Here is a 27,284-nt window from a genome sequence, read left to right as displayed (position 1 = left end):
AGATCAGAACTGAGGCTCCTGTCCATGCAAGCGTATAATCTAAAGCATGGTTCTTTTTCAGATGTGTCTCCCGGCTCCGATCTAGAAAGAGCCACTGTATCACCTCTGCATGGTAAGTTCTGGACATTTCAAGTACATTTTTTCAGTGGTTATTGTCAACATTAATTAAAGAAAACCATTGTTCTTTTTGTTCTCTTTCTAACATGTTTGTGAATGTGATGTTGATGTTCAATGAACTGCCTACCTATATAAATGTATAATATATGTTTAAGTGTTTTGGTTAAAATACATTTTTGGTGCTCTTATTAACCTGCTGAGCGGTCTGGACGAGCTCAGCTCACCCATAACCGCCGGAGCCTGCCGCTCAGGCCCTGCTGGGCCGATTTGGCTCAAATAAAAAGCAGCACACGCAGCCGGCACTTTGCCAGCCGCGTGTGCTGCCTGAAAGAGGGTCCCCCCAGCCGCCTGAGCCCAGCGTAGCCGGAACAAAAAGTTCCGGCCAGCGCTAAGGGCTGGATCGGAGGCATCTGACGTCAGGACGTCGGCTGACGTCCATGACGTCACTCCGCTCGTCGCCATGGTGACGAGGTAAGCGAAACACGGAAGGCCACTCATTGCGGCCTTCCGTGTTACTTCTGGCCGCCGGAGGCGATCGGAAGAATGCCTCCGGAGCGCCCTCTAGTGGGCTTTCATGCAGCCAACTTTCAGTTGGCTGCATGAAATAGTTTTTTTTTTATTAAAAAAAAACCCTCCCGCAGCCTCCCAGGCAGGTTAATGAAATCAACAATTAAGGATTAGTGGTAACAGTTTCGCAAAGCAATGTGGTCTGTAGCAGACGGAGTTAAAGTGGACCTGAACTCTTGCACAGGACAGAAGCAAAACAGAGAGAAATGCACCCTGTATGTATTTTGAGAGTTTAGCCTGTTTAATTCCCCCTCGTTTGTGTCTAATCACAAGTTGATTGTGATTGTAATTTGATCTCTCCCCTGTGTCACATGACTGACACTGCAGATGAGCAGATAAGCTCATTTGAAAGTTCAGGATGTTAACACAATGTCTGCTTCCATGAATCAGAAAGTAGAAACAGCGCATATTTATTTTAGGATATGTTTCAGCTGTATTCAGTGGTTATTATGCTCATGCCGTTTCGTATCTTTTAGGGCAAAGAGGACTTCTGAGTTCAGGTCCACTTTAATTTAGCTTTGGAAGAAGTTATATTCCGCTCTATCTCAATCCACAGATAGTGCTGGAACTGGCCTGCTCAGGCCTCAAACGACAGAAACTAAAGATAGGTCCTCACACAATATCAAGAAGTGGAAATGGCTTTATTTATCCAGCAAAACATCAGGCATAAAAAACTCCATACACCATCATGCTGACATGTTTCGGACGTAGGTTGTCCTTAATCATGGCAATTTAGCTTGATTTAGCTGATTCTAGCTGATGTGCTGCATGCCACTCTCCATCTTCCCACTTTCACAACCAGCTTTGAAGGTAGAAGTCTCTGGAACAGGCTTTCACAACCAGGGTTCCTGGAGGACTCTGCAGGGGTTCCTTGGCATTTTACCCCATCGTGGGGGAAGTATAATAGAGCACATTATAATAGGTGGTACTGTAACAAGAAGCACTAAATTGGGGCATCAGGAGATGGTATAATGAGTGGCAGTGTAATAGGAGATATGAAATTAGCAGCCTAACCTATTTAAAGACCATGCCTCCTGAAAAATAAATGTAGGGGTTCCTCGAGACCAAAACATTGTATGCAGGGGTTCCTTGAGATCCAAATGTTATTTACAGGGTTCCTCCAAGGTAAAAAGGATGAGAAAGGCTGCTCTGGAAGATGGAGAGAAGTGTGCAGTGCCGCAGAAAGTGGTAGAAACACAGGTAAGTTAACCCACTTTGAGAGACTGTTCCCACATATCCCTAATCAACAACCTGTCTAGTTTTGGTACTCCAAAAATGAATGTACCAAATGATGCGGTTGATTCAGCAATCTTTACTTTATATATACCAATAGTGCATGTAATAGCTTTAACAAAGTGCTCCCCAACTATGGGCTCTGGTCTTGCATCTAGCATCATATGCGGCCCGAATCATGGCCTCTGTCCTGATGATGGGTGCCAGCGGGTAAAAACCATCTTGTTCTAGGAGGATAAGGAAGACAAATTCCATCCGTCTCTGACTCTGAACAGACACTACGGAAGACAAATTCCATCCGTCTCTGACTCTGAACAGACACTACTTGATTTATCTGTTTGCTTCCACAGATTCCCATGATATGGACTATAAGATTCTCATAGGCCTTGTGGTTGGGAACATCCTCATCCTCTCGCTGATCACCCTGGCGCTCTTCTGCTTCGTGCGGAGAAACATGCAGAGACGGCAGCAAGGTACGAGGTGGGCAGAGCTGGGACAAGGTCCTCCAGCACCCGAAGGCTGAGACACCAAAGTGCACCCCTCCATCCTTCCCACCCCAGCCGTCACACACTGAGTGCTGTTAGACTAAGAGGCACCCCAGGGCCCCCAACACCTTTATCTCTGGTTATCGGGCTTGCAGTCCCTGCCATACATCGCTAGGGATGGTCGGAATGCCAATTTCCGATTCCGCGGTAAATCCGCATTCCGTCATGTACCAATTACCGATTCCGCTTTCCGCTACCAATTTCCGGAAATTCTGCCCAAATTTAACATCGATTTTCTCAAAAACTATAAAGTCTTTTTGAAAACTTTCTTTTGCATCTTGTTCAGGAGATCCTGTTTAATAAACCCTGAAAATTTGGTGTTTCTAGGACTTAAGTGGGATTTGCTATTAACCTCTAAAGTCGGCGGATTTTTACTGTAATGTAAAATGCAGAAAATCTGCATCTGCCCATTTTCTGCATTTTACATTACAGTAAAAATCCGCCGACTTTAGCGGTTAATACAAAGTCCCCTTAAGTCCTAGAAACATCAGGGTTTATTAAACTGAATCTTGTGAACAAGATGCAAAAAAAAGTTTTCAAAAAGACCTTATAGTTTTTGAGAAAATCGATGTTAAAGTCAGGTGGAATTTCCGCGAATCCGCCTACGGCACTTGCATTACTGATTTCCGCATTCTGATACGGAAATGCAATTTCCGATCGGAATTTCGGAAATTGCATTTCCGCGGAATCCGAATGAGCATCCCTATATATCGCCTTTTCTTATTTCTCTTTGCTCCAAACACAATAGGGGAATGGCAGCTGAGTGAGCTGTGCGCCCCCTCCTACACTGCGCCCTGAGGCTGGAGCTTCTCTCGCCTCTGCCTCGGCCCGGCCCTGGAGGTGGGACTTGACTTTGGGGCAGATTTGCTTAGTTTAATAAACAGCGGAGGACAATGGAGAATATTACGCAATAAACTGAACCTGGGCTGGATTTTTAGAAGATGTGCCAGCTTGTTATTTTGCAGAACACAGAGATGGGCGTGGCAGTAGTCTAGTTGCCGACCGTACAAGGATGAAAGAATGCTTGAACGTTTTAGTACTTGCTGTATGATGATAAGGGAAATGCAGTAGGCAGGCATTACATACCTTTGGCAGGCTGCTCACTAGGCTCCCTGTCTTTATGATGGTGGCATCCATCTTCTTCCAGGGAGACCCGCAAGTGCTGCAGATGATGCTCTCAGAGATCTAGAGTGTCCTAAGACATAGAACACCAGAATGCATGCTAGGAGTTGTAGTCCAGTGATGTACTACATCTCTTGACCAGTGTTGCTTGCAAATTTTCACCAAAGTAATTCTCGCATCATAAATGCTATTTTCAATTTCAAGAATTTTTTTTAATAAAAATAGCTTGTATTTTGGCATATTTTACGGCCAAAAATGTGCATAAAAAAATTATGTTTTTACCGCAAAAAGTGCAAAAAACATGAAAAAGAACAAAACTTATTTTCAATGCCATTTTTGCTCAAAAATCAAATTTAACACTATTGTCATGAAAATTAACGCCAAAAAGAATATTGGCATTTTCGCTCATCACTGCTCCCGACATCCATTGCGGCAGCCGGAAGCTCATGACACTGCAGTGGGCGCTTCAAACTTTTGGTCTCCCTGGAAAAAGATGGATGCCATTGTAAAGATGGGAAGGGGAGGGGCTAGTGACCAGTATTGCTTTCTAACCCGCCATGGCACATTCCAATTACAAACCTTCCTGGGGAAGGGGGGATTGTCAATTTATATATTTTGTAAACAAGATGCTCCGGTTCCTTTAAAGTCAGGTTGGAAAGACAGCGCTGAATCAATATAAATATGTGAAGCAGTTTGAAAAGTAAACCTTATAATTTGCATTAAACAACTTGTGAATGTGGGTGTGGTCTGGAAATGGCACAATAAAGAAGGAGTTCTCTGCAGCTCGGTACAATCCAGAGTACCCTGCCACTGTCTTGCATTATGGAGCTGTATTACCAATGTCCTCCATATCCTTATCAATAATGAGCAAAAATGCCGATATTCTTTTCGCCTTCATTTTCACTAAAATAATATAAATTTTGACTTTCAAGCGAAAATGCCAATGGAAAATCCTTTTGTAATAAGTTTGTGATTTTTTGCATTTTTTTCTAAAATTTTGCACTAAACAATTTTCGCATTTTTTTTTTTTACAAATTTTCTTGGTAACATTACTTTTTTTATGTTTTCGTGAATTTTTGCATTGGAAATTAAAATGATTTTCCTTTGACCATATTGCAAAAATACAATGTATTTTAGTGAATTTCTCAAAATCGAAAATATTGAGAATGCACTAGCAGAGCCCCGGCCGCGTGGTGCATCGCACCCTGAGGTATACAGCTAAAGTAGGCGGCCATTTGCCTACCATGTACTTACCATGTATAAGAAGACTAGCAGAGCCCCGGCCGCGTGGTGCATCGCACCCTGAGGTATACAGCTAAAGTAGGCGGCCATTTGCCTACCATGTACTTACCATGTATAAGAAGACTAGCAGAGCCCTGGCCGCGTGGTGCATCGCACCCTGAGGTATACAGCTAAAGTAGGCGGCCATTTGCCTACCATGTACTTACCATGTATAAGAAGACTAGCAGAGCCCCGGCCGCGTGGTGCATCGCACCCTGAGGTATACAGCTAAAGTAGGCGGCCATTTGCCTACCATGTACTTACCATGTATAAGAAGACTAGCAGAGCCCCGGCCGCGTGGTGCATCGCACCCTGAGGTATACAGCTAAAGTAGGCGGCCATTTGCCTACCATGTACTTACCATGTATAAGAAGACTAGCAGAGCCCCGGCCGCGTGGTGCATCGCACCCTGAGGTATACAGCTAAAGTAGGCGGCCATTTGCCTACCATGTACTTACCATGTATAAGAAGACTAGCAGAGCCCTGGCCGCGTGGTGCATCGCACCCTGAGGTATACAGCTAAAGTAGGCGGCCATTTGCCTACCATGTACTTACCATGTATAAGAAGACTAGCAGAGCCCTGGCCGCGTGGTGCATCGCACCCTGAGGTATACAGCTAAAGTAGGCGGCCATTTGCCTACCATGTACTTACCATGTATAAGAAGACTAGCAGAGCCCCGGCCGCGTGGTGCATCGCACCCTGAGGTATACAGCTAAAGTAGGCGGCCATTTGCCTACCATGTACTTACCATGTATAAGAAGACTAGCAGAGCCCCGGCCGCGTGGTGCATCGCACCCTGAGGTATACAGCTAAAGTAGGCGGCCATTTGCCTACCATGTACTTACCATGTATAAGAAGACTAGCAGAGCCCCGGCCGCGTGGTGCATCGCACCCTGAGGTATACAGCTAAAGTAGGCGGCCATTTGCCTACCATGTACTTACCATGTATAAGAAGACTAGCAGAGCCCCGGCCGCGTGGTGCATCGCACCCTGAGGTATACAGCTAAAGTAGGCGGCCATTTGCCTACCATGTACTTACCATGTATAAGAAGACTAGCAGAGCCCCGGCCGCGTGGTGCATCGCACCCTGAGGTATACAGCTAAAGTAGGCGGCCATTTGCCTACCATGTACTTACCATGTATAAGAAGACTAGCAGAGCCCTGGCCGCGTGGTGCATCGCACCCTGAGGTATACAGCTAAAGTAGGCGGCCATTTGCCTACCATGTACTTACCATGTATAAGAAGACTAGCAGAGCCCCGGCCGCGTGGTGCATCGCACCCTGAGGTATACAGCTAAAGTAGGCGGCCATTTGCCTACCATGTACTTACCATGTATAAGAAGACTAGCAGAGCCCCGGCCGCGTGGTGCATCGCACCCTGAGGTATACAGCTAAAGTAGGCGGCCATTTGCCTACCATGTACTTACATGGTAGGCAAATGGCCGCCTACTTTAGCTGTATACCTCAGGGTGCGATGCACCACGCGGCCGGGGCTCTGCTAGTGCATTCTCGATATTTTCGATTTTGAGAAATTCACTAAAATACATTGTATTTTTGCAATATTGTCAAAGGAAAATCATTTTAATTTCCAATGCAAAAATTCACGAAAACATAAAAAAAGGTAATGTTACCAAGAAAATTTGTAAAAAAAAATGCGAAAATTGTTTAGTGCAAAATTTTTAGAAAAAAATGCAAGGGAGCCCACATTTAAACATTTGAGGTAAATTCTCTTTCGCATTTACAAACACAAAATTTGATGTTCGCTACATCACTACTCTCAGGCCCACTGCTGCAGGGACACAAAGCTGTGAGGAGGGATTCTGCCAGCTCCGACCTTATGAGTGGAGCAGGAAGTGGTTAGTCACAACCAGCCGAACCCACAAGATCAGAGCTGCCGTAAAACCATTGTGGTTCACCATTACCACACAGCTACACTCCATTCAAACTGAGCTGACATTTGTCAGTCATGATGTTCAGTAGTTTGTGTTGTGCACACAATGGAGTAACCGGTTAAACAGGATCAGCGCTCCCAGGCCCAGTAATCTCACAAACTGAAGTTTGTGAGATTACCGCCACATTGTGCCCCCTCAAAAAATTAGACGCTGCAGCAGCCACTGGTAAATATCACTAAGAGGGCTGTAATCCTCCCTCTCATTGATATTTAGCCTACGTTATGATGTTTTAAAGCAGGAGGATTAGCCATACTATGTAAGGGGGATAAAAAACACATGTATAAGAAGATAAATACTTGATATACTTACATAACATGTATTGCACTGTCCATGTTTTGGTTTCAGTGAATTTTGTATAGTAAATGAAGAGAATTCTGTTCCTGGTGGGAACCATGACTTTTGCCCACAGTTTGAGGCTAAATCCTAATGTCATTTCTTCCCATAACTTTTTTTCTCCTCCAATCACTGAGTCACCTCAGCCTTGCTTGTAAACACAAGTGAGCAGAGGATCATGTTTCAGTCAGGCAGGGAAATAAAGGGAAGAGGAGGAGGAATATATTATAGATAAAAAGAACCCCCAGCATGCAACTGAATGGCAATGGCTATTAAAGGGCCAGTTCTCCTAAGGTATGTGATAGCTCCAAACCATAACAGCAGAAACAGTTTTGAATGCAAGATTAGCATCTTTATCACTTAATACACTCAGACCAATTGCTGCTGAAATTTGATTTTTATGGTGACAATGCCGCTTTAGAGCCCTTTCCTTCCAGTACATTCTGGAAGACCAGGTGATGTTTCCACTCACTTAGGAACTTTACATGTGTGCCAATCCATTCCAATTTGCAGAACCATTTTCATGGCAGTGTGAAGTTGTGAACACAGCCTTATAGGATACCCGAAGTGACATGTGACATGATGAGATAGACATGTGCATGTACAATGCCTAGCACACAAATAACTAAGCTGTGTTCGTTTTTTTTCTTTCTCTGCCTGAAAGAGTTAAATATCAGGTATGTAAGTGGCTGACTCAGTCCTGACTCAGACAGGAAGTGACTACAGTGTGACCCTCACTGATAAGAAATTCCAACTATAAAACACGTTCCTAGCAGAAAATGGCTTCTGAGAGCAAGAAAGAGGTAAAAAATTGGAATTTTTTATCAGTGAGGGTCACACTGTAGTCACTTCCTGTCTGAGCCAGGACTGAGTCAGCCACTTACATACCTGATTTTTAACTCTTTCAGGCAGAGGAAAAAAAAAAGGAACACAGCATAGTTATTTGTGTGCTAGGCACTCTACAAACACATGTCTATCTCATCATGTCACATGTCACTTCGGGTATCCTTTAAGGCTAGGTACACATATCAGATAAAAGTCTTTGGAAAATGAAAGATCAAAGACCAATTTTACCAATTGCCATGTAGTATGAAGGACCAACAGATTTGAATACTAAAGCTGGGCACACAGGAGATAAATCTTTGAAAAGTGAAAGATCAAAGATCATGAGTTAATGAGTTTGCTCTTCTTATCAGTTTCAGTAAACTGAAATATTAGCTGCTGCAATGTGTTTATAAATTATGCTGCTTCTCTTTCTCCCTGCAAGCTCTTTATATATGTCATTATTTTATAGCAATAATAAATGATGGCCAAGAGCTCAGCTCGCAGGGAACCACATCTGCGTACAAGGTATAGGACTGCATGAATACTAACTGCGTGCATACATGAACCAACTGACGGCATGCATACGTGATCACCAACTGACTTCATGCATACATGCAGGGGCGTACCTAGAAATCACTGGGCCCCTCTGCAAAACTTTGGATGCCCCCCAAGAACATAAATTGGAAAGGCAGGCCAGGCAGGACATAAAAAACAAAACAAAAACATACTGCCAGTACAGGTAGTCTGGTATAGTTGCCCCCAGTATAGATAGCAGATAGCCTGGTATAGGTGCCCCCAGTATAGGTTTTTGCTACTGTGGTTCATTATATTCGCTATAATTGCACAAAATCCAGGTCTGAGATCCAGTCATCCTTTTTCTCTGATGTATTTCCTTGCACCTTTGATGGATCTGGGTGTGGACTGGTTGACTCCCTGGTGTTGAACTTCTGCAGTTTGAGCTATTGGACTTTCTTTCTCTCCTGGCCCCCAGTATAGGCAGCCAGGTTTAGGCGACCCCAATATAGGTAGCCAGGTAAAGGTGCCTCCAGTATAGGCAGCCAGGTTTAGCTGATCCCAATATAGGTAGCCATGTAAAGGTGTCTCCAGTATAGGCAGCCAGGTTTGGCAGACAGGTTTGGTTGACTCCAATATAGTGACATCTTTATCAATAGGTAGCCAGATAAAGGTGCCCCCTGTATAGGCAGCCGGGTATAGGTGCCCCCAGTATAGGCAGCCTGGTATAGATGTCCCCAGTATAGGCAGCTAGGCATAGATGCCCTCAATATGGGTAGTCAAGTGTGGGTGCCTCCAGTATAGATAGCCTAGTATAGGTGCCCCCAGTATAGGCAGCCTGATAAATGTACCCCCAGTATAGGCAGCCTGGTATAGCTGTCCCCAGTATAGGCAGCCTGGTATAGCTGCCCCCAGTATAGGCAGCCTGGTATAGCTGTCCCCAGTATAGGCAGCTAGGCATAGGGACCTCAATATGGGTAGCCAGGTGTGGGTGCCCCCAGTATATGTAGCCTAGTATAGGTGTCCCCAGTATAGGCAGCCTGATAAACGTACATCCAGTATAGGCAGCCTGGTATAGGTGCCCTCAATATAGGTTAGCCAGGTGTGGGTGCCCCTAGTATAGGTAGCCTTATATAGATGCCCCAGTATAGGTAGCCTGATATAGGTGCCCCCAGTATAGGTAGCTAGGTATAGGTGCCTCCAATATAGACATCCAGGTTTAGGTGCCCCAGTATAGGTAGACAGGTATATGTGGCCCCAATATAAGGTATCCTGGTATAGTTGCCACCAGTATAGGTAGCCTGGAGAGGACAGTGTTCACACACAGCCATACGCCACGTAATTTCGCATTTTGGCTCAAATTTGCGTTTAACACGAAATTTCGTAATTTCGTGTTTTCTATAAAAACAGTGATTTTAATTACGAAAATGGGTGTAATTTTGTTTTTAATAATAATTTTGCAAATTTAAGTAATTACTGAACTCAGGAAAGTCACTCATTGATTGCAATTACTAATAATGCAAAGGCCCCTGCATGTGCTATCGCTTTAAATGTATCAGGAGGCTCTACCTGCAGCCACTTCTAAGACAGTTGCTCTTTGCCAAGGTGCAATAAGCGGTCATGCATGCTGAGACACTTGGTTTTGGACCTTGCAATATCTGATAATGCAAAGGCCCCTGCTTGTGCTGACGCTTTAAATGTATCAGGAGGCTCTACCAGCAGCCACTTAAGACAGGTACTCTTTGCCAAAATGCACTAAGCGGTCATGCATGCTGAGACACTTGGTTTTGGACCTTGCAATATCTAATAATGCAAAGATTCCTGCACATGCCGTCACTTTAAATGTATCAGGAGGCTCTGGACTGGAACACAATTTCGAGAACGGACACATTTCCGCATTAAACACAAAATTCCGATTCGTTTCCGCTACTAAAACAATCATAATTACGAAATTCTGCCTAAACGCAAAATTACAAATTTGTGATTAGGGCCATAATCGTATTTTCGCAAATTAAGTGAAATTTTGCGTAATTGTAATTAGGTCATTACGCTTATGATTAGCTGTGACCGCATGCACTCAGGAATTACTGTGATTGAATGGACCTTTGTTACAATATGTCAGTACAGACTCTGTATGAAAACTACAGACACAAGTGAGCTGTCACTACTGGTCCTCCTCTTCGCTATCTTGGAAAACAATATCATCTTTGCTATTAGATATAATGACTGTATAATTATGTATAGCGTAGATGTTTTCTCACTTAAGTCTGCCGGTAATTCTCACAATCAGTGAAATGAATATTTTAACACCGGAAAGGTCATTCTAATCTGCATCTAAAGTACTGGCAGCACCTACAAGCTAGTCTAAATACTTCCATTAATGTCTTTTTATGTCTATAGGCTAAATTACGTTTCACCAGATCATACTTATTTTCTTATCTTTTTTCTTCAAAGGGTTTTAACAATTAGGACATGCCGGATATGTGAACTGCGTCCCCCGAGATTTCACTATGACCTTTCATTATTTCTATTGCTGTTACGGAAACCTTATTGGCTAAATTTGTATTGTTAGTGGCCTCTACCCACTCCTGTATCCAGGTACCACGCAGGCCTAACCTCACCTGCAGAGCTCCAGAAATGGTCAGATAGATCCTCTGTACCATCAACACCTTATCACATGAAATAGCGTGCAGATAAACAGTTCAATGCTTATGGAGCAGCTCCACGCTTTTGGTTGTGCTCAGTGTAATTTGACCAGGATTCAGGAGGAACAGAGCCGGGCTACTATAGGGGTAACCTCAGTGCCACCCCCCACCCACCACACACCGCTCACACACATTGCTCACACACACGCACACACACTCTCACACTCACACACGACACGCACACACACACCACACGCACACACACACACGCACACACACACACACCACTCACACACACCACTCACACACACACCGCTCACACTCCCACACCGCACACACTCACACACCGCACACACTCACACACAACACACAGTCGCACACACTAACACACCGCACACACTCACACACAACACACAGTCGCACACAACACACAGTCACACACAACACACACACTCACGCACACACACACAAACACACACACCACACGCTCACACACACAAACACACACACTCACACACCACACGCTCACACACACACACCGCTCACACACACACACCGCTCACACTGCTCACACACTCTCTCTCACACACACACACACCACACACATCACACATCACACATCACACACACACAAACACACACACTCACACACCACACGCTCACACACACAAACACACACACTCACACACCACACGCTCACACACACACACCGCTCACACACACACACCGCTCACACTGCTCACACACTCTCTCTCTCTCACACACACACACACACACACACTTATACTTTCATATGTAACAATCCCTATTTCATGTCCAGGTGCCCCCTTGGGATGCAGCCGCCCAAAGGTCCTGGCAAGGGCTTTGGGGAGCTGCAGTTAAGTTGGGGGGTGACCTGATGACCTGGGGCAGCCCTGCAGCCAACTTGGCCCATTCACACTAGAATCGCTTTTCTGAACATTTGCAATTGATTAGCGGTTTTTAAAATTGCTCCCGTTCACTATCATTAAAATCGTGGAAAAATCGCTGTGATTTTCACGTACGTGATCACGAAATGGCGGCGATCTTTACCGTGATTTTAATGAAAGTGAATGGGAGCGATTTTTTAAAAAAGGCTAATCAATCACAAAACGCTCAGAAAAGTGCTTCTAGTGTGAAAATGAGCCCTCAGGGAAGGTTGGGGGCAGTCTAAATGCCAAAATCCACTTTGCAAGGACTGGGGTGGGATTGGGGGACAGCTTGTTACTAATTACTGCTATTCAAGTCTCTGATATAGGTGATCATTTCCACTGTAGCTCCAAGGAACAGCAAATTAGTGACTGTAATGCTGGGTACACACGGTGCTTTCCTGCACTCGCTGCCCCGCTCGATTCCCGGCCGGTCGATTATTTCCGAGCATTTCCAATCACGTTTCGATGATTGTTAGGTCGATTCTCATGTAAAGTATGCCAAATCAACGATCCATCGAATCGGACATGTCGGAAATAATCGAGGAGCTGGGAATCAACGGGAATCGAGCGGGGCATCGAGTGCTGGAACGCACCGTGTGTACCCAGCATAAGGCCTGGAACCCACTGCAAATCGCTATCGCTAATCGCAATCGCTACCGTTTTGTATGAGCGGTTTGTAAGCGATTTCATGAGCGTTTTTGGCATCGATTTTAAAAAGTGCAAGGTTTTTGCCAGCGATTGTGTAGCGATTAGCGATTAGCATTTTTCATTCTGATTGGTCCTTTCAGTTAATTTTAATTATTTTACAGTGTGCAATAACTTCAAAACGCTAGCAAAATTGCTCTGTGCAGGTTTTGATGAGCGATTATGCCAGCGTTTATATACTTTACATTGCAGAAACGCTAATGCTAAACGCTAACGCTAAATGCTAAAAATGCTGCATGTCCTGCATTTTGCTAATGGCAATCGCTCTAGTGGAATTTGGCCCATCCATTAACATTAGCTGAGCGTTTAGGGAAATCGCTAGCGGTTGGAATCACTCACTAAACGCTCACAAATGCGCTCTAGTGGGTTCCAGGCCTCAAAAGACCTTCTCTTTCAAAAAACCCTGGTGCAGTCACAACCTCCGCAACCCCTACTGCTATGCTGCTGCTCCTTCAAGATTGTCATATAGTGTACAAATCATGTGTCTCATGACTCAGTTGTGTTTCTCTCAGCTATGAGTCAGATAGGTGAGAACTTGTTATCAATGTACATAATGGTAAATAGCTGCTATGCTTGCTGCTACATCAAGGATAATAATATGGAATGATAACTGTTGCTAAGAGCGTCAAGAGGAAGTCCTCCCAAATCAGCCAGAAGTTCTGCAGTGTCAGGGAGGAGTCCCACAATGCCAGGAGTAGGGATAGTCAAGGAGATGCAAATCATTTCGAGTTGATGCAAAATTATGCAAATGTATGCAGATTGAAATCAAATCCTGCTGAGGTAAAATTTGATTGGTCCATTTTCAAGATGCATACATTTGCATACAAAATTTGCATAAGCCTGCATCAATTTGGTCAGGAGAAAGTGTACAGTTCAGGGATGGTCGTAGTCATCCAACTTCGCTATGCTGGAACTACGCATAGTTTTCAAACTACGGCTTCGAAATCAAATATTCGCTTCATATGCATTTCGTAGACTATGTGTTAAAATACGCAATTACGCGTAGTGCGACGCGTAACATTCCCATTTCCAACGCGTAATTTTGTACGCATACAATTAGCAATAATATTTCTGGGCATGCGCTACTAAATATTTGATTAGTACGCGGAAAAATAGACGTGATTGACGCATTCATAGTTTAGTTTGCAATACACATGTTAACTACGTGTAGCGGGCGTAAACTACGCATAGCAGTAAATGCGTAAATGCGTAAGTGTAGTTTTGAGACTTTGCCTACGAACTACGATGCGTAGATGCGAACTGTGACGTGTAAATTTGCACTGGCATAGTTTCTGCTCATCCTTGGTACAGTTGAGCTTGAGGAACCCTAAAGCTAAAACGTGCAGTACCTCCCAACTCCCGGTCAAGCTGTGCCTCCAATAAGATAAGCAAATAGTACTGAAGTTCTTGGCACCTGGACATTGCGATGATCTCATTTCCTGTTAGCTATGCTAGGTCTACATCTGGATGCTTCTGAAATGAAGAGCCGCTGCAATACGCTCTGATCCTAGATACACACATCCAAATCTAGCATCTGCTACGACACTTCCTGTCACAATGGATGACACTTCTGGACTCTATGAAGCTAACGGCTTAAAGGGAACCTGTAGCGATCAATGGCTATTTTTTTGTATTTGTTTGAAATAAAGGTGTTTTATGCATGAACATTTGTGAGAATGAACAATGTTGTATATTAATATCACATATTTACCAGCAGTCACCAGCAGGTGGCGAGCCTATTTGGAAAAACATATTTGTAATGACAAAACAAGAGGTTTTGAATCAGGATGATACCATTTATTGGCTAACTTAAAGCAGACCCAAAACAAACATTTTTTTAACCATCTTAGCGGTATGGACGAGCTCAGCTCGTCCATCACCGCCGATGGCTGCCGCTCAGGCCCTGCTGGGCCGATTTTGTTCAAATAAAGAGCAGCACACGCAGCCGGCACTTTGCCAGCCGCGTGTGCTGCCCGATCGCCGCCGCTCTGCGGCGATTCGCCGCGAGCAGCGGCGAAAGAGGGTCCCCCCAGCCGCCTGAGCCCAGCGTAGCCGGAACAAAAAGTTCCGGCCAGCGCTAAGGGCTGGATCGGAGGCGGCTGACGTCAGGACGTCGGCTGACGTCCATGACGTCACTCCGCTCGTCGCTATGGCGACGATCTAAACAAAACAAGGAAGGCCGCTCATTGCGGCCTTCCTTGTTTATTCTGGGCGCCGGAGGCGATCGGAAGAACGCCTCCGGAGCGCCCTCTAGTGGGCTTTCATGCAGCCAACTTTCAGTTGGCTGCATGAAATAGTTTTTTTTAAATTTAAAAAAAACCCTCCCGCAGCCGCCCTGGCGATCTTAATAGAACGCCAGGGTGGTTAATTCAAAATATTTAGTTGCACCACTCTGACACATACAAAGATAAATAAACACTCCTTCAAGCCTATGAGCATTTCGGTGCATGCTTTTCACCCTCCTCTTTGCATAACTAGGGTTATACAGGTGGCAGTCATTAGCAATTCCTCCTTTGCTGGACACCACCTACTCCACCAGTTTGCCGGATTATTTGCCGGCAATATGAAAGGAAGAGAGGGGTTCCTCCAATAAATGTAAAATATGTTATATTTGTCATCATGCAGCTGAAAAAAGGCTGCTATTTATTATTATAATTTAGAAAATAGATTTTATTTCTGAAATCTTGTATTTTTAGTTTGGGTCCACTTTAAAGGGGAACTGAAGAGAGAGGTATATGGAGGCTGTCATGTTTATTTCCTTTTAGACAATACCAGTTGCCTGGCAGCCCTGCTGATCCTCTGCCTCTAATACTATTAGCAATAGCCCCTGAACAAGCATGCAGCAGATCAGGTGTTACAGTGGTTCAGACTTATAAGTCTGATCTGACAAGACTAGCTGCATGCTTGTTTCTGGTTTTAATCAGATACTACTGCAGAGAAATAGACCAGCAGGGCTGCCAGGCAACTGGTATTGATTAAAAGGAAATAAACATGACAGCCTCCATATACCTCTCTCTTCAGTTCCCCTTTAAGGCTTCTTTCACACTAAGACGTTGTGTTAGGTGCTACGTTAAGGTCGCATAACGTGCACCTAACGCAACGCATGGTGGTGGTGGCAGAGGACGTTAGCAAAGAGCCGTAAGCGTACTATAGTATGCATGCGCTGGTGGAGACCACGTGAGCGGAACACTCCGCATCACGTGGTTCCGCCAGTGACGTCAGGACAGTGCAGTGGATATTAATTAGCAAAGCCGCTCTAACGCCGTAGCATGCTGCACTTTAGATTGACGTGCAGCGTTACAGTGAACGCAACGTGGGCAGTGTGAACAGCCCATTGCAGTTACATTGCTGTGAGTTGGGGAGCGTTACAGGTGCACGTTTGCTACAGTTGGTCACTGGGTGACTGGGGTTTAAAGTCGCTAAAGGGGGCGGAGCCAAAAACAGCCAATCAGATTTCTTTGGTGGATAAATTGCGTCCATTCACACATTTTTGATGCCAGGATCTTGAAAGCTCACTAACTTGGTCAATGAGTAACTGTGTATCAAGGTTATGAAAAGTGGGCGGAGCCAAAAGAAATTTCACTGGGAAAATATAAACTGCAGCCATTCTTACACTGGTAATGGCAGGGTTCTCAAAGTTTATCACTGGGTGAATGTGATTAATATTCAGGAAAATGGGTGGAGCCTACAACAGCCAATCAAAATTCGCCTATTGATTTTCAAGGGTAATATTTACATTGCTTCCATTCTTACACTCTTAATGGCAAAGGTCTCAAACCTGGTACAGTCAGTCATTGGGTGACTAGTGTTCAAATTCTGGAAAGGGGCAGAGCCACAAAAAGCCAATCAAATTTGTTTAATTTCAATGGGAAAATTTACATTTTTGTTGCCAAGGACCGCAAAGCTCATAAACTTGGTCATTGAGTGACTGTATGTCAAGATTAGAAACAGTGGGCTGAGCAAAAAACAACTAACTTTTTACATGGGAAAATATAAACTGCAGCTATTCTTACAATGAAGTGGCAGGGTTCTCAAACTTGACACAGTTGGCCACCGGGTGACTGGAATTAATATTCAGAAAAGTGGGTAGAGCGTACAACAGTTAATCAAAATCCACCTATTGATTTTCAAAGGGGATGTTTACATTGCTGACATTCTTACACTCTTAATGGCAGAGGCCTCAAACCTGGTACAGTTGGTCATTGGGTGACTGGGGTTCACATTCTCAAACGGGGGTGGAGCCACAAACAGCCATTCAGAATTGTTTCATCTAAGTGGGAAAATTTCAATTATTGTTGTCAAGGACCCCAAAGCTCACAAATTTGGTCATTGAGTGTTTGTGTGTTAGGGTTAGAAAAAGTGGGCAGAGCCAACAATAGTCTGACATTATACACATTTTAGTATTTTAATTTAAGTTAAATCTCTGCTGAGCCACTAATTGAGATATCTGCACATATGGAAGGCTACCTACAAAACCTTCAAGTACACCTGAAGTGAGAGGGATATGGTGGCTGTCATTTATTTCATTTTAAACAATACCAGTTGCCCGACAGTCTTCCTGATCTCATTGCCTGCAGTAGTGTCTGAATCACACCCTGAAACAAGCATGCAGGTAATCCAGTCAGACTTCAGTCAGAGCACCTGATCTGCATGCTTGTTCAGGGGCTGTGGCTAAAACTATTAGAGGCAGTCGATCAGCAGGACAAGCAGCCAATTTGTATTCTTTCAAAGTCGGAAATGCCAAATTCCGATTTCTGTGTAAATTTCCCATTTCTGTTTTTCAATTTCCGAGGAGCGGTCATTGGGCCATTTTTTTCATTCTCTGATTGGCCAAATACTTCTGAGTTGACTGTGTTCTCTGATTGGTCCATTGCTTCCGAGTTCCGTGATTGGGCTAAAATTACCAAGTTGTGTTATTTCTGCAGAAATCTGATTAAGGCCTCTTTCCCACCAAGACGTTGCGTTTTAGGGGACATTAGGTTCGCATAACGTGCCCCTAACGCAACGCATGGTGATGTTGAAGTTGGACGTCAGATTGAGCCGCGTTATGCGGCTCTTGGTGCTCTGTTTTCCTTCTATCTATACTGATAGAACAGCCGCTCCAGGATAGTGATGGGAAGTTGGGATCTTTTGAAGGATTCGGATGATTCGAATCGGATCATTAAATAGATTCGGATCTTTGAACCGAATCATTTGAATCATTTTACTAGGGAAGCAGACTGGGGGTGAAATGACTAGCAGGACAGGACTTTCCCTGCACTGTACATTCTGTAGGTTCTTGTTTCTTCCAGACAGACATCCACTGTGAACCGAATCGTTCATTGTGATGATCCGGATGATTCGACTCACAAAAAAGATCCGGATCAAATGAACGATTCATTCATGATTCATTCATGATCCGGACAACACTACGAGTCCAGGTCACCACAGTGCAGTGAATATTGATTAGCCATGTGGCTAGTCACTGAGCATGTGCAAGCAGTCTAATGCAGCTAAAGCCCAGTATAACGCACAGCATGCTGCACTTTCATAGAACGTGTAGTGTTACTATGTAACGCAACGTGGGCACTGTGAACAGCACATTGATTTTTCATTACTGTGAGTTGGGCTGCGTTACAGGCTGCTCTAACGTTCGCCTGTAACGTCCCACTGTGAAAGCAGCCTAACAAGGAGTCTTTTTTTGGGTAATTTTTTTCGCATTCTCTGATTGGCCAAATACTTTTGAGTTGACTCTGCAATCTCTGATTGGTCGAATGCTTCTGAGTTCTGTGATTATGATTACAAAGTTGCAGTAACTTGGTATTTTCACGGAAATCCAATTTCTGATGCCGGCAATGTGGAGTTCTGATAGGAAATGCGAAAATTTCAATTCGAAGTCCGAATGAGCATTTCTATCCATATGCCTCTCACTTCAGGTGTCCTTTAAATTCCAAGGTCTAACTAATGTGACCTGCACTTTCTCTGAACTCCTCTAAGAGGAGGAAGCAGAACTACGTGCCGTGACCCCATAGCCCCAAGACCAGGCGTGCAAAAACAAATTACAGCCACGGAACTGGAACAAAAGTCTGGAAGTAAAAAAAAAAATTCAATCAAAATTCCATGAACTGCCTTTAAATATTTCAGAAGTATTGAACAGTTAGTTCTTGTTGTGCTGCGCTGGGCAGAGACGGATGAGAATGAAACGTGGGCTCCCCATACTTCCATTACTACTGAAGTCTGTCCGGAAAACCTCTTTTATCTTGTCCATCGATTCCTCCATCTCTTCTAGAACTGAATTCCTGTCTCGAAAGTCTTTAAAGTCATATTAGCGGGCTCATACAGTGAACTGGAGAGTCAAGCTATTAGGGGGAAGACAGCAAACAGAATTAAGGCAGAGTAAGAGAAGAGATGACATATAGGGAGGAAAGCAAAAATAAGAGCAGAGGAGGGATGAAGTAGAGGGAGGAGGGCGAAGAGAAATAAAGGAGAAGCAAGAACGGCAGTACAGGTGATTGTGTCTTCCTGACAGCCCAATGATGCTTAAAGGGACCTGAGCAGTGTAGCAAAAAAATGAAAACTAGTCTTACCTGATGCTTCCTCCAGCCCACCATAGCCTGCAAAGTCCTCGGCATCCTCCTGGTACCCTCTGCGGTCCCACTGATGGCTCCAGTAATGCGCTGACTTGGGGTGAAGTCGCACGTCTTCGCCTCTGCGTCATCACAACGGCCGCAGGAAGATTCCTGCGCATGGTTCTCTAAAGACTGAACCGCACATGCGCAGGACTCTTACGGCAACCGGTGTGATGACGCGCCGGGCATGCAGCGGGGATGACTACGCGCGACTTCACCCGAAGTTGCTACATTACCGGAACTACCAGTGGGATCGCGGACAGGGCCAGGAGGATGCCGGGACTTTGCAGGCTATGGTGGTCTGGAGGAAGGCCCAGGTAAGCCTAGTTTTCTTTTTTACTACACTGTTCAGGTTCCCTTTAAGCATGCAGCCTCCTGGATCCTTAACGACCCCCGATGGCCGCGCATGACCAATTGCAATGCTATTTTCACTCGTCCTGACCATTCTGTCATGCGCTGATCATCGTTCCTCTGTCCCTCTCAATAGCTACAGAATGCATCGCTAGCCTGAAGGCTTACAATGTGTCTGTACAGTGCTGTGCCCTGATTTGTCTCATTTCACAATCCCGGTGGGCAACAATAATCACATGTGTGTGCTGAGCTTTAGCAATCTACAGGGGCAGAATTCTGGAAAGGCCACAAAGGCGGCCTCGTGTCAAAATAAATCATCTCTTCTGCTGAAGTCGCCCTGCTTTGCTGCACACACAGCCTGAATTCCAGAGCTCCGTGCATCTTCCTTACTTCCTGGTGTGCAATGAGACAGTGCTATCTCCTGATGATCCAGAAACATACAAGCTTCAGCTTAGTGCCAGTGTTGTAGAGAGAAGAGTTTCTGATCCGGTAAGGTTTACATTCATGGGAATATAAGTTCCACTTCACAACTTAAGCTGAGCTGAACAGTATAGCTAGTCAGACTCTATTAACCTCCCTGGCGGTATAATTCCCGTGGCTGCGTGGCCGCAGGAGGTTTTTTTTCACCTTTTTTTTTCTTAGCATGTAGCTAGTGCTAGGCTTCCCCCTTCCCTGCGGCATTCCCCCGTATTTTCCGATTGCCGCCGGCGCCGCTTGCCCATAAGGAAATCCCGTTCTGAACGGGATTTCCTTGAGGGCTTCCCCCTTCGCCATGGCGACGAACAGAGTGACGTCATCGACCATTGGACAGGCTGCACAAGGAGTATTCAGGGGGGGGGGGGTGGGCCCTATATCGCGGCAGGTATAGGCGCATCGGCGGTGGGCAGCAGCGATCGGACCAAACACGCAGCTAGCAAAGTGCTAGCTGCGTGTTTGAAAAGAAAAAATTATGCAAATCGGCCCAGCTGAGCCTGAGGAATCCTCCGCGGCGGGTTACTCCGTGTCCAGCACGGGGTTACCGCTTAGGTGGTTAATGACTTGAGCCATTTCTTCTCCTCTCCCCCCCCCCTGGACGCCTAAATCATAAAGAGAAAGAGATAGGTCGATTTCACATTGCCACGTTTCGGGGCTGCATTATAAAGTCTTATAACGCAGCGTACCGCATTTCAATGATAATCCTATGGGACATTCACAGTGGGACGTTAAAGTTGCGTTGAAAAATGTTGCGTTGTGGTAACTCACTGCTTGTAGTGCGTTACCTCTAAACGCAGACACGTTGCGACTTTAACTTCAGCCACTGATAATGAATCATATAAAGTTTTATAGACAAAGATGTGTAGATAGTTCCTAGTCAGTGTGCAGCAGGGTCTTGTGTACAACTCCCAGCCCCCAACCTCTCTACCCCTCCCCCAGTGCTGTGTACTGTAGTGATGCTGGAGGAGTCTGCACAGCCAGTTGTGCTCCATCAGAGATGGACAGAGTGAGTGTAATAAGCTGAGGCTGGGAGCACACTCTTCTGTCAGTTTTCTGTATGCATATTCTGCACACCATGGCCTTGATTCACTAAACCGGGATAACTCAAATATCACACGTTATCAAAGATCACACCTTATGAAAAGATATCACACCTTATCAAAGATCACACCTTATCAGAGTAGCATAGTGAGCGCTACGAACCCGCAAGGGCTCAGGACAGGACAAGTGCAATTGCCAATTAGCAGGTATAAGTTTGTAGTGCTCGCTATGCTACTCTGATAAGGCGTGTTACCTTTAATAAGGTGTGATATCTTTGATAAGGTGTGATATCTTTTCATAAGGTGCAATTTTTGAAAAGGTGTAATATTTTAGTTATCACGGTTTATTAAATCAAGCTCCATGTATGTCTGTATGTGTGAAAACATGCACCTTTATCACAGAAGCACATATTCAAGCGTGCATTAGCCAATTGAATAACATTGGTTCTCAGTTTACCTGTGCAGAAAGTGGGTGGGTGGGGGGTAGGTGGTCGGCTTTTGCAGGAGGGGCCAGTGATTCCTAGTGGCCAGTGTCAGACTGGGAGCTGGAAAAACTGAGGAAATCCACCTGCTGGCCAAGCAGCAGCAACCCTGTGTTATCACTCCCAATAGAAACCTGCAGCAAGTCTTCACTGTGACCAGCAACACTGCTGCTTGGCCAGCAAGTGGATTTTCTCAGATTTCCCACATTCCAGTCCAACACTGCTAGTGGCGCCCCGTACCACGTCTATCAGTCTCAGGGGGGAATATGTTAAATAAATGTCATAACTCTGCCTTTATTCCTTCTGGACAAAATCCAGGAACTTTCCAGCAGCCCCTCATAAGGTTTAACATTAATCTTTGAACTGTACACAGGTGGTGTGAACTGAATAACTGATTTTTACTTTTCCTCAACAAGAGTGGATGTTTTCCTTATTTTTTACATGTATGAAATTCAGCTAGTCACCATTAGATGTCACTACATCACCTCATTGGAGCTTCCTAGTCGTTACATAAGTTATTTACTAATTGCAGTAACTACACTTTACCACTGGGTGTCAGCAAAGCACAAACTTTACCAAAGTTAATTCAAATGCCCTTGAAAATCCATTAGGTTCCTTTATTGTATTTGTGTCACTTGCAGAAAATGGTTAAAGGCACATTACAGAGATCATTTATTAAAATGAGGTCAGGCTGGTGGCATTCTTGGGATTTTCCTACAGTTCTGCTCAGTTTGATAAATATAGATTGGCATTAAAAAAAAAAACTTCAAGATGCTCAAGGTTAATCTGTTTCTCACAAATTGAGTCATCCTTGGATTTTCTAAGAAAACAATTAGACACTGTAAAAAGGACATTAATTGTAGACTTTTCTTGTTACTTGTGTATGCAGTACACCAGAACTGCCACAAGATGGCAGTAGGAAGAAAGTGAAATATAAAACTGCAATTTGATATAAATCTTTTCATCCATCCATCCATCCATCCATCCACCCTCTTTACTAAAAGCATAGGCTGAGAGTGGAGTGAGTTCAGGTGTCATAGCTGCCACTGTAGGTCCATTAAATATGACATCACAGGTGCCGTGCCGACCTTACCCCAGAAAATAGGACCACCCAACCACAAACATAGCAAGGATTTCCCAGCACTTTCTGTTTACAGTCGCAGACAGTCTGCATCACTGTCAGGCTGTGAACACAGAGTGGGTGGAGGACAGTCTGAATGGACGCAGTAGGTGGCAGCAACACGTCAGTTATCACAAGAATAGATCTCCCTGATATCAATCTTTTCCTTGGAATATCATCTTGCATCACTACGTATTTAATCATATTTCAACAGACAGTCAAACTCAGGGTTAGTGCTTGTACAGGGTCAAACTTGGCGATTGCCCAGGCCCTCAAGCTCCTAAGGGGCCCCATAAGTCAGGGACTGTAGAGTTTACTAGTTTACTTTTGTAACAAATGTAAGGGGCCCGCATTCGTTTTGGCCCAGGCACCATTTTACCTAAATTCATCCCTGCCACTAGCTGTCTATTGCAGAGCAGGATCATCCACCAGGCAACCTAGGCAGGTGCTTGGGGCCTACTGGGGGTCAAGGGGGCCCACCTGCCACATTCTTTGACCTCTCTCCACTTCAGCTTTACCAAAAGGACCGCAAGGGGGCTCCAAGGACCCTGTTACATCTTACAATCCTTCTCTGGTCTATTACTCTATGCTACTGGCTGGCACAGGAAGTACTAGGAAGCCATGACAGACAAAGACCTGAAGGAAGGCCGGAGGCCCAGGACTCAGCCTCAGGTAATGCAGGGGAGGGGGGCAGTAGCAGCGGCAGCTCCACAGATTGTGATCGGTTTCAGGCTGAAATCGGTTCACAATCTGTTTGCAGTAAAGGCAGCCATACGATCCCTCTCTGATCAGATTCGATCAGAGAGGGATCTATCTGTTGGTCGATCTGATGGCAAATCGACCAGTGTATGGCCACCTTAAGGTAGTGACTTAGTTGTGTGTAGCCCGCACTTGTGTATAGCCCTGTCCCCGATTGTGTGTAGCCTGTTTTGTAAGGAAACTAGGGCCATATTTATAATTATTATATTTTTTTTATTATTTTATTTTTATTATTAAGTATAGGGGGCCTTATCCATGATTTTGCTGGGCAGGCCCAATCTTTGAATTTAGGGATTGAGGGTGTTGCTTGTGTTGAGGGGCGGCGTTAAGGGCGTTAGAATCTTTGGGCCAGATTTATCAAGAGTGTCTGAGACAAAATATTGGTAGATTTTTAGAAATCCATGCAGAACTGTCTCAGACATCTTACGAAATTATTAGATAGTGCAGATTCCGTCTAAAACTGTTGAATAATAGGGGGAGCTAGGAAGGTCTCTCAGACAGTGCAGTGTGTGAGGGGAATTGTTGTTGCTGAGGTAACCAACACACCTGCTGTATTGCTAGCAGCAGGGTCTGAGGAGGAATTCAGTAGGTGGGAGGAGCACATCACAAATCATGCATAGCCTGCACTCTGCAATCATGTCTAGCCTGCAGGTCTACATCTGTAGAACTGCTATCAAGCACTTCTTAATTTGCACCAGTTTAGGGATGGATTTGCACTCTTTTTAACTGTAATGCAGCTCTAGAAATTCATGCTAAACTGCCACTATTACCTAGTATTTAAAGGATACCCGAACTGACATATGACACAATGAGATAGACATGTGTATGTACAGTGCCTAGCACACAAATAACTATGCTGTGTTCCTTTTTTTCTTTCTCTGCTTGAAAGTGTTAAATATCAGGTATGTAAGTGGCTGACTCAGTCCTGACAGGAAGCGACTACAGTGTGACCCTCACTGATAAGATTTTCCCCTTTTTATCTCTTTCTTGCTCTCAGAAGCCATTTTCTGCTAGGAAAGTGTTTTATTGTTAGTGTTTAAGTGAGCCAGCCACTTACATACCTGATATTTAACTCTTTCAGGCAGAGAAATAAAAAATGGAACACAGCATAGTTATTTGTGTGCTAGGCACTGTACATACACATGTCTGTCTCATCATGTCACATGTCAGTTCGGGTATCCTTTAAGAAGGTTCTTTTTGTTATTATTTAGTATTTATATAGCGCCAACATCTTACGCAGCGCTGTACAGTATAGTGTATATATTATCTTGTCACTAACTGTCCCTCAAGGAGCTCACAATCTAATCCCTACCATTGTCATATGTCTATATCATGTAGTTTATGTATTGTAGTCTAGGGCCAATATAGGGGGGAGCCAATTAACTTATCTGTATGTTTTTGGGGTGTGGGAGGAAACCGGAGTGCCAGGAGGAAACCCACGCAGACACGGGGAGAACATACAAACTCCTTGCAGATAGTGTCCTGGCTGGGATTCAAACCAGGGACCCAGCGCTGTAAGGCCAGAGTGCTAAGTAACCACTGCTCCACCGTGCTGCCCATTATCATGCAGAACTCTTCTCCCTGCTGGTTAGAACAGATTATGGCTACAATTACTAGGTAATGCCCAGTGATGTTGATCCAGGGATTTTATCTGATTGCCATCTGGAGTCGGGAAGGAATTTTTCCCTTTTGGGGCTAATTGGACCATGCCTTGTAAGGGTTTTTCGCCTTCCTCTGGATCAACAAGGATATGTGAGGGAGCAGGCTGGAGTTGTACTTTGTTCTCTGGTTGAACTCGATGGACGTATGTCTTTTTTCAACCCAAATAACTATGTAAGATTAAGAAGAAAAAACTGTCGGTAATGCGTTGATAAATATCCCCCTTTATGCCTAAAAGCCCCCGACTTGTAAATCCGGCCCTGAACTGCGGTGAGATGGCCTTCATCAACATGGCCGGCCACGATTTACAGGACGCGAGGTGGCGACAGTGAGTCGGGGGAACTTTGCTGGTACAAAGTAAACTAAAGGCATTCACTGCGATAAACATCATCTGAAAGAAACACTGGAAATACATTCACAACAATAGAACATGCTCAGTGTGCATCCAGGGATCGAAATCCAGACGTTTTCTTCCAGCGGCCGGCCATACATTGTCCCCCCCCCCATAGTGACCGGCCCCGACGTGCATGGCTGCCCATATATAATTCCTCATGTTGTGAATCTTTTATTACTTCTTCCTCTGTGTTCCCTCATCAATATTCAGAGCCTCCGCCGCAAAATGCCACCTGATTGGGCCGCGCAGCGGCAGGGGTCAGTCCGGAGCCGAGCTGTTGAAAGGACATATTTTTCTCAATAACCCGGCAAGCGTTTGTCTCCCGCTGGCTTCCCGGGATTCACGGCCGCCCCTGGGGCCCATTCCCTTTTACATCTTTTTGTTTAAGCCAATTTATATGGGGTAGAGCCGTCCTGACCAAGCAGAACAAGGAAATGGATATTTATATTCTTCTGCCTCTCGCTAAACTCCAGCGAGGCGACAGAGGAAAGTGTCCAGATTAAAATATTGGTTTAGGCTGAAAAACCGTGACTGATGAAACGCCGAACGATTCCCTGGATCAATCAGAATTCACAAACGGAATATTTAAAGCCCGAACCCGCGCAGAGATCTAAATAATCCGCCTGACGGCTCAGTAAGCAGAGCGGCCAAATGTCGTATTTTATATTTAGCAAAGGATCGGAATGCAGAACAACGGAAGTACGAAAAAAAAAGAAAAAAACTCTTTGAAAAGTCCAGCGGAAGGCATTAACAGCAGGCTCTGTGGGCAGCATTAGGCCCTTTTTCTGCAAGCAGTTGATAGGCAGCAAAATAACTCTCTCAAGTCTCAACTGCTTGCTGCTGCCTGGTAACTGCTCATTGCTGCCTAATAACTGCTTGTTGAGCACACAGTTCAACTGCCCGTGGAAATGATCCCTGAAGGTGCATACACACATCAGACCATAGCCTTTGGAAAATGAAAGATCACAGACCAGGTCACATACCCCCTTCCATGTAGTATGAGAGCCATAGCTACACAGTCTATTCTATGGAGCTGAACTCCACATCAGACAGAAATCTTAGCAAGATGCTGCACACACAGATCTGTACACAATCAAAAGATCAGTATCTGCAAAAGATCTGTACCTGACAAAGATCCGTTCCTGCAAAATGCATTCATAGTCTATGAGATCTGCAGATCATCATACACACCTTGTTTAACTGACATTCATCTGCAGATCAGACAATCATCCGCAGATCTGAAAATCCATCCTGGTGTATCTAATCTCCAGATGATTGTCCGTTAAACAAGGTGTGTATGAGGATCTGCAGATCTCATAGACTATGAATGCATTTTGCAGGAACGGATCTATTGCAGGAAGAGATCTTTTGCAGATACTGATCTTTTGTGTCTGTACAGCATCTGTGTGTGCAGCATCTTGCAAAGATTTTTATCTGATGGGGAGTTCAGCTCCATAGAATAGACTGTGTAGAGTATGGCTCTCATACTACATGGAAGGGGGTAAAATTGGTCTGTGATCTTTCATTTTCCAAAGACTATAGTCTAATGTGTGTATGCACCAGAGGCGTAGCTAGGGCCTTCAGCGCCCGGGGACAAAGACTATCAAT

The 27,284-nt window shown here is 44.7% G+C and overlaps 1 protein-coding gene across 4 annotated transcripts in view; it reads left to right on the top strand.

The window, feature by feature from the left end:
• LOC137521801 (sialic acid-binding Ig-like lectin 8) overlaps positions 1-27,284 on the top strand; it is a 283,306-nt gene that overhangs the window by 45,002 nt on the left and 211,020 nt on the right. For 2 of the 4 annotated variants that reach the window (XM_068241540.1, XM_068241541.1), the window contains exons 8-9: positions 62-112; positions 2,268-2,390. In XM_068241540.1, the coding sequence (XP_068097641.1) occupies positions 62-112; positions 2,268-2,390 (174 nt within the window). Of the gene's footprint in view, positions 1-61; positions 113-2,267; positions 2,391-8,445; positions 8,502-10,943; positions 14,455-27,284 lie in introns of those variants that run through there. The other 2 variants (XM_068241539.1, XM_068241542.1) reach the window with 2 other exon arrangements.

Source organism: Hyperolius riggenbachi, chromosome 6 (assembly GCF_040937935.1).
Source record: "Hyperolius riggenbachi isolate aHypRig1 chromosome 6, aHypRig1.pri, whole genome shotgun sequence".
In the NCBI taxonomy this organism is placed as follows: domain Eukaryota; kingdom Metazoa; phylum Chordata; class Amphibia; order Anura; family Hyperoliidae; genus Hyperolius; species Hyperolius riggenbachi.
The sequence above is the reverse complement of the archived record's forward strand: the minus strand, read 5'-3'. Positions and strand labels throughout refer to the sequence as shown.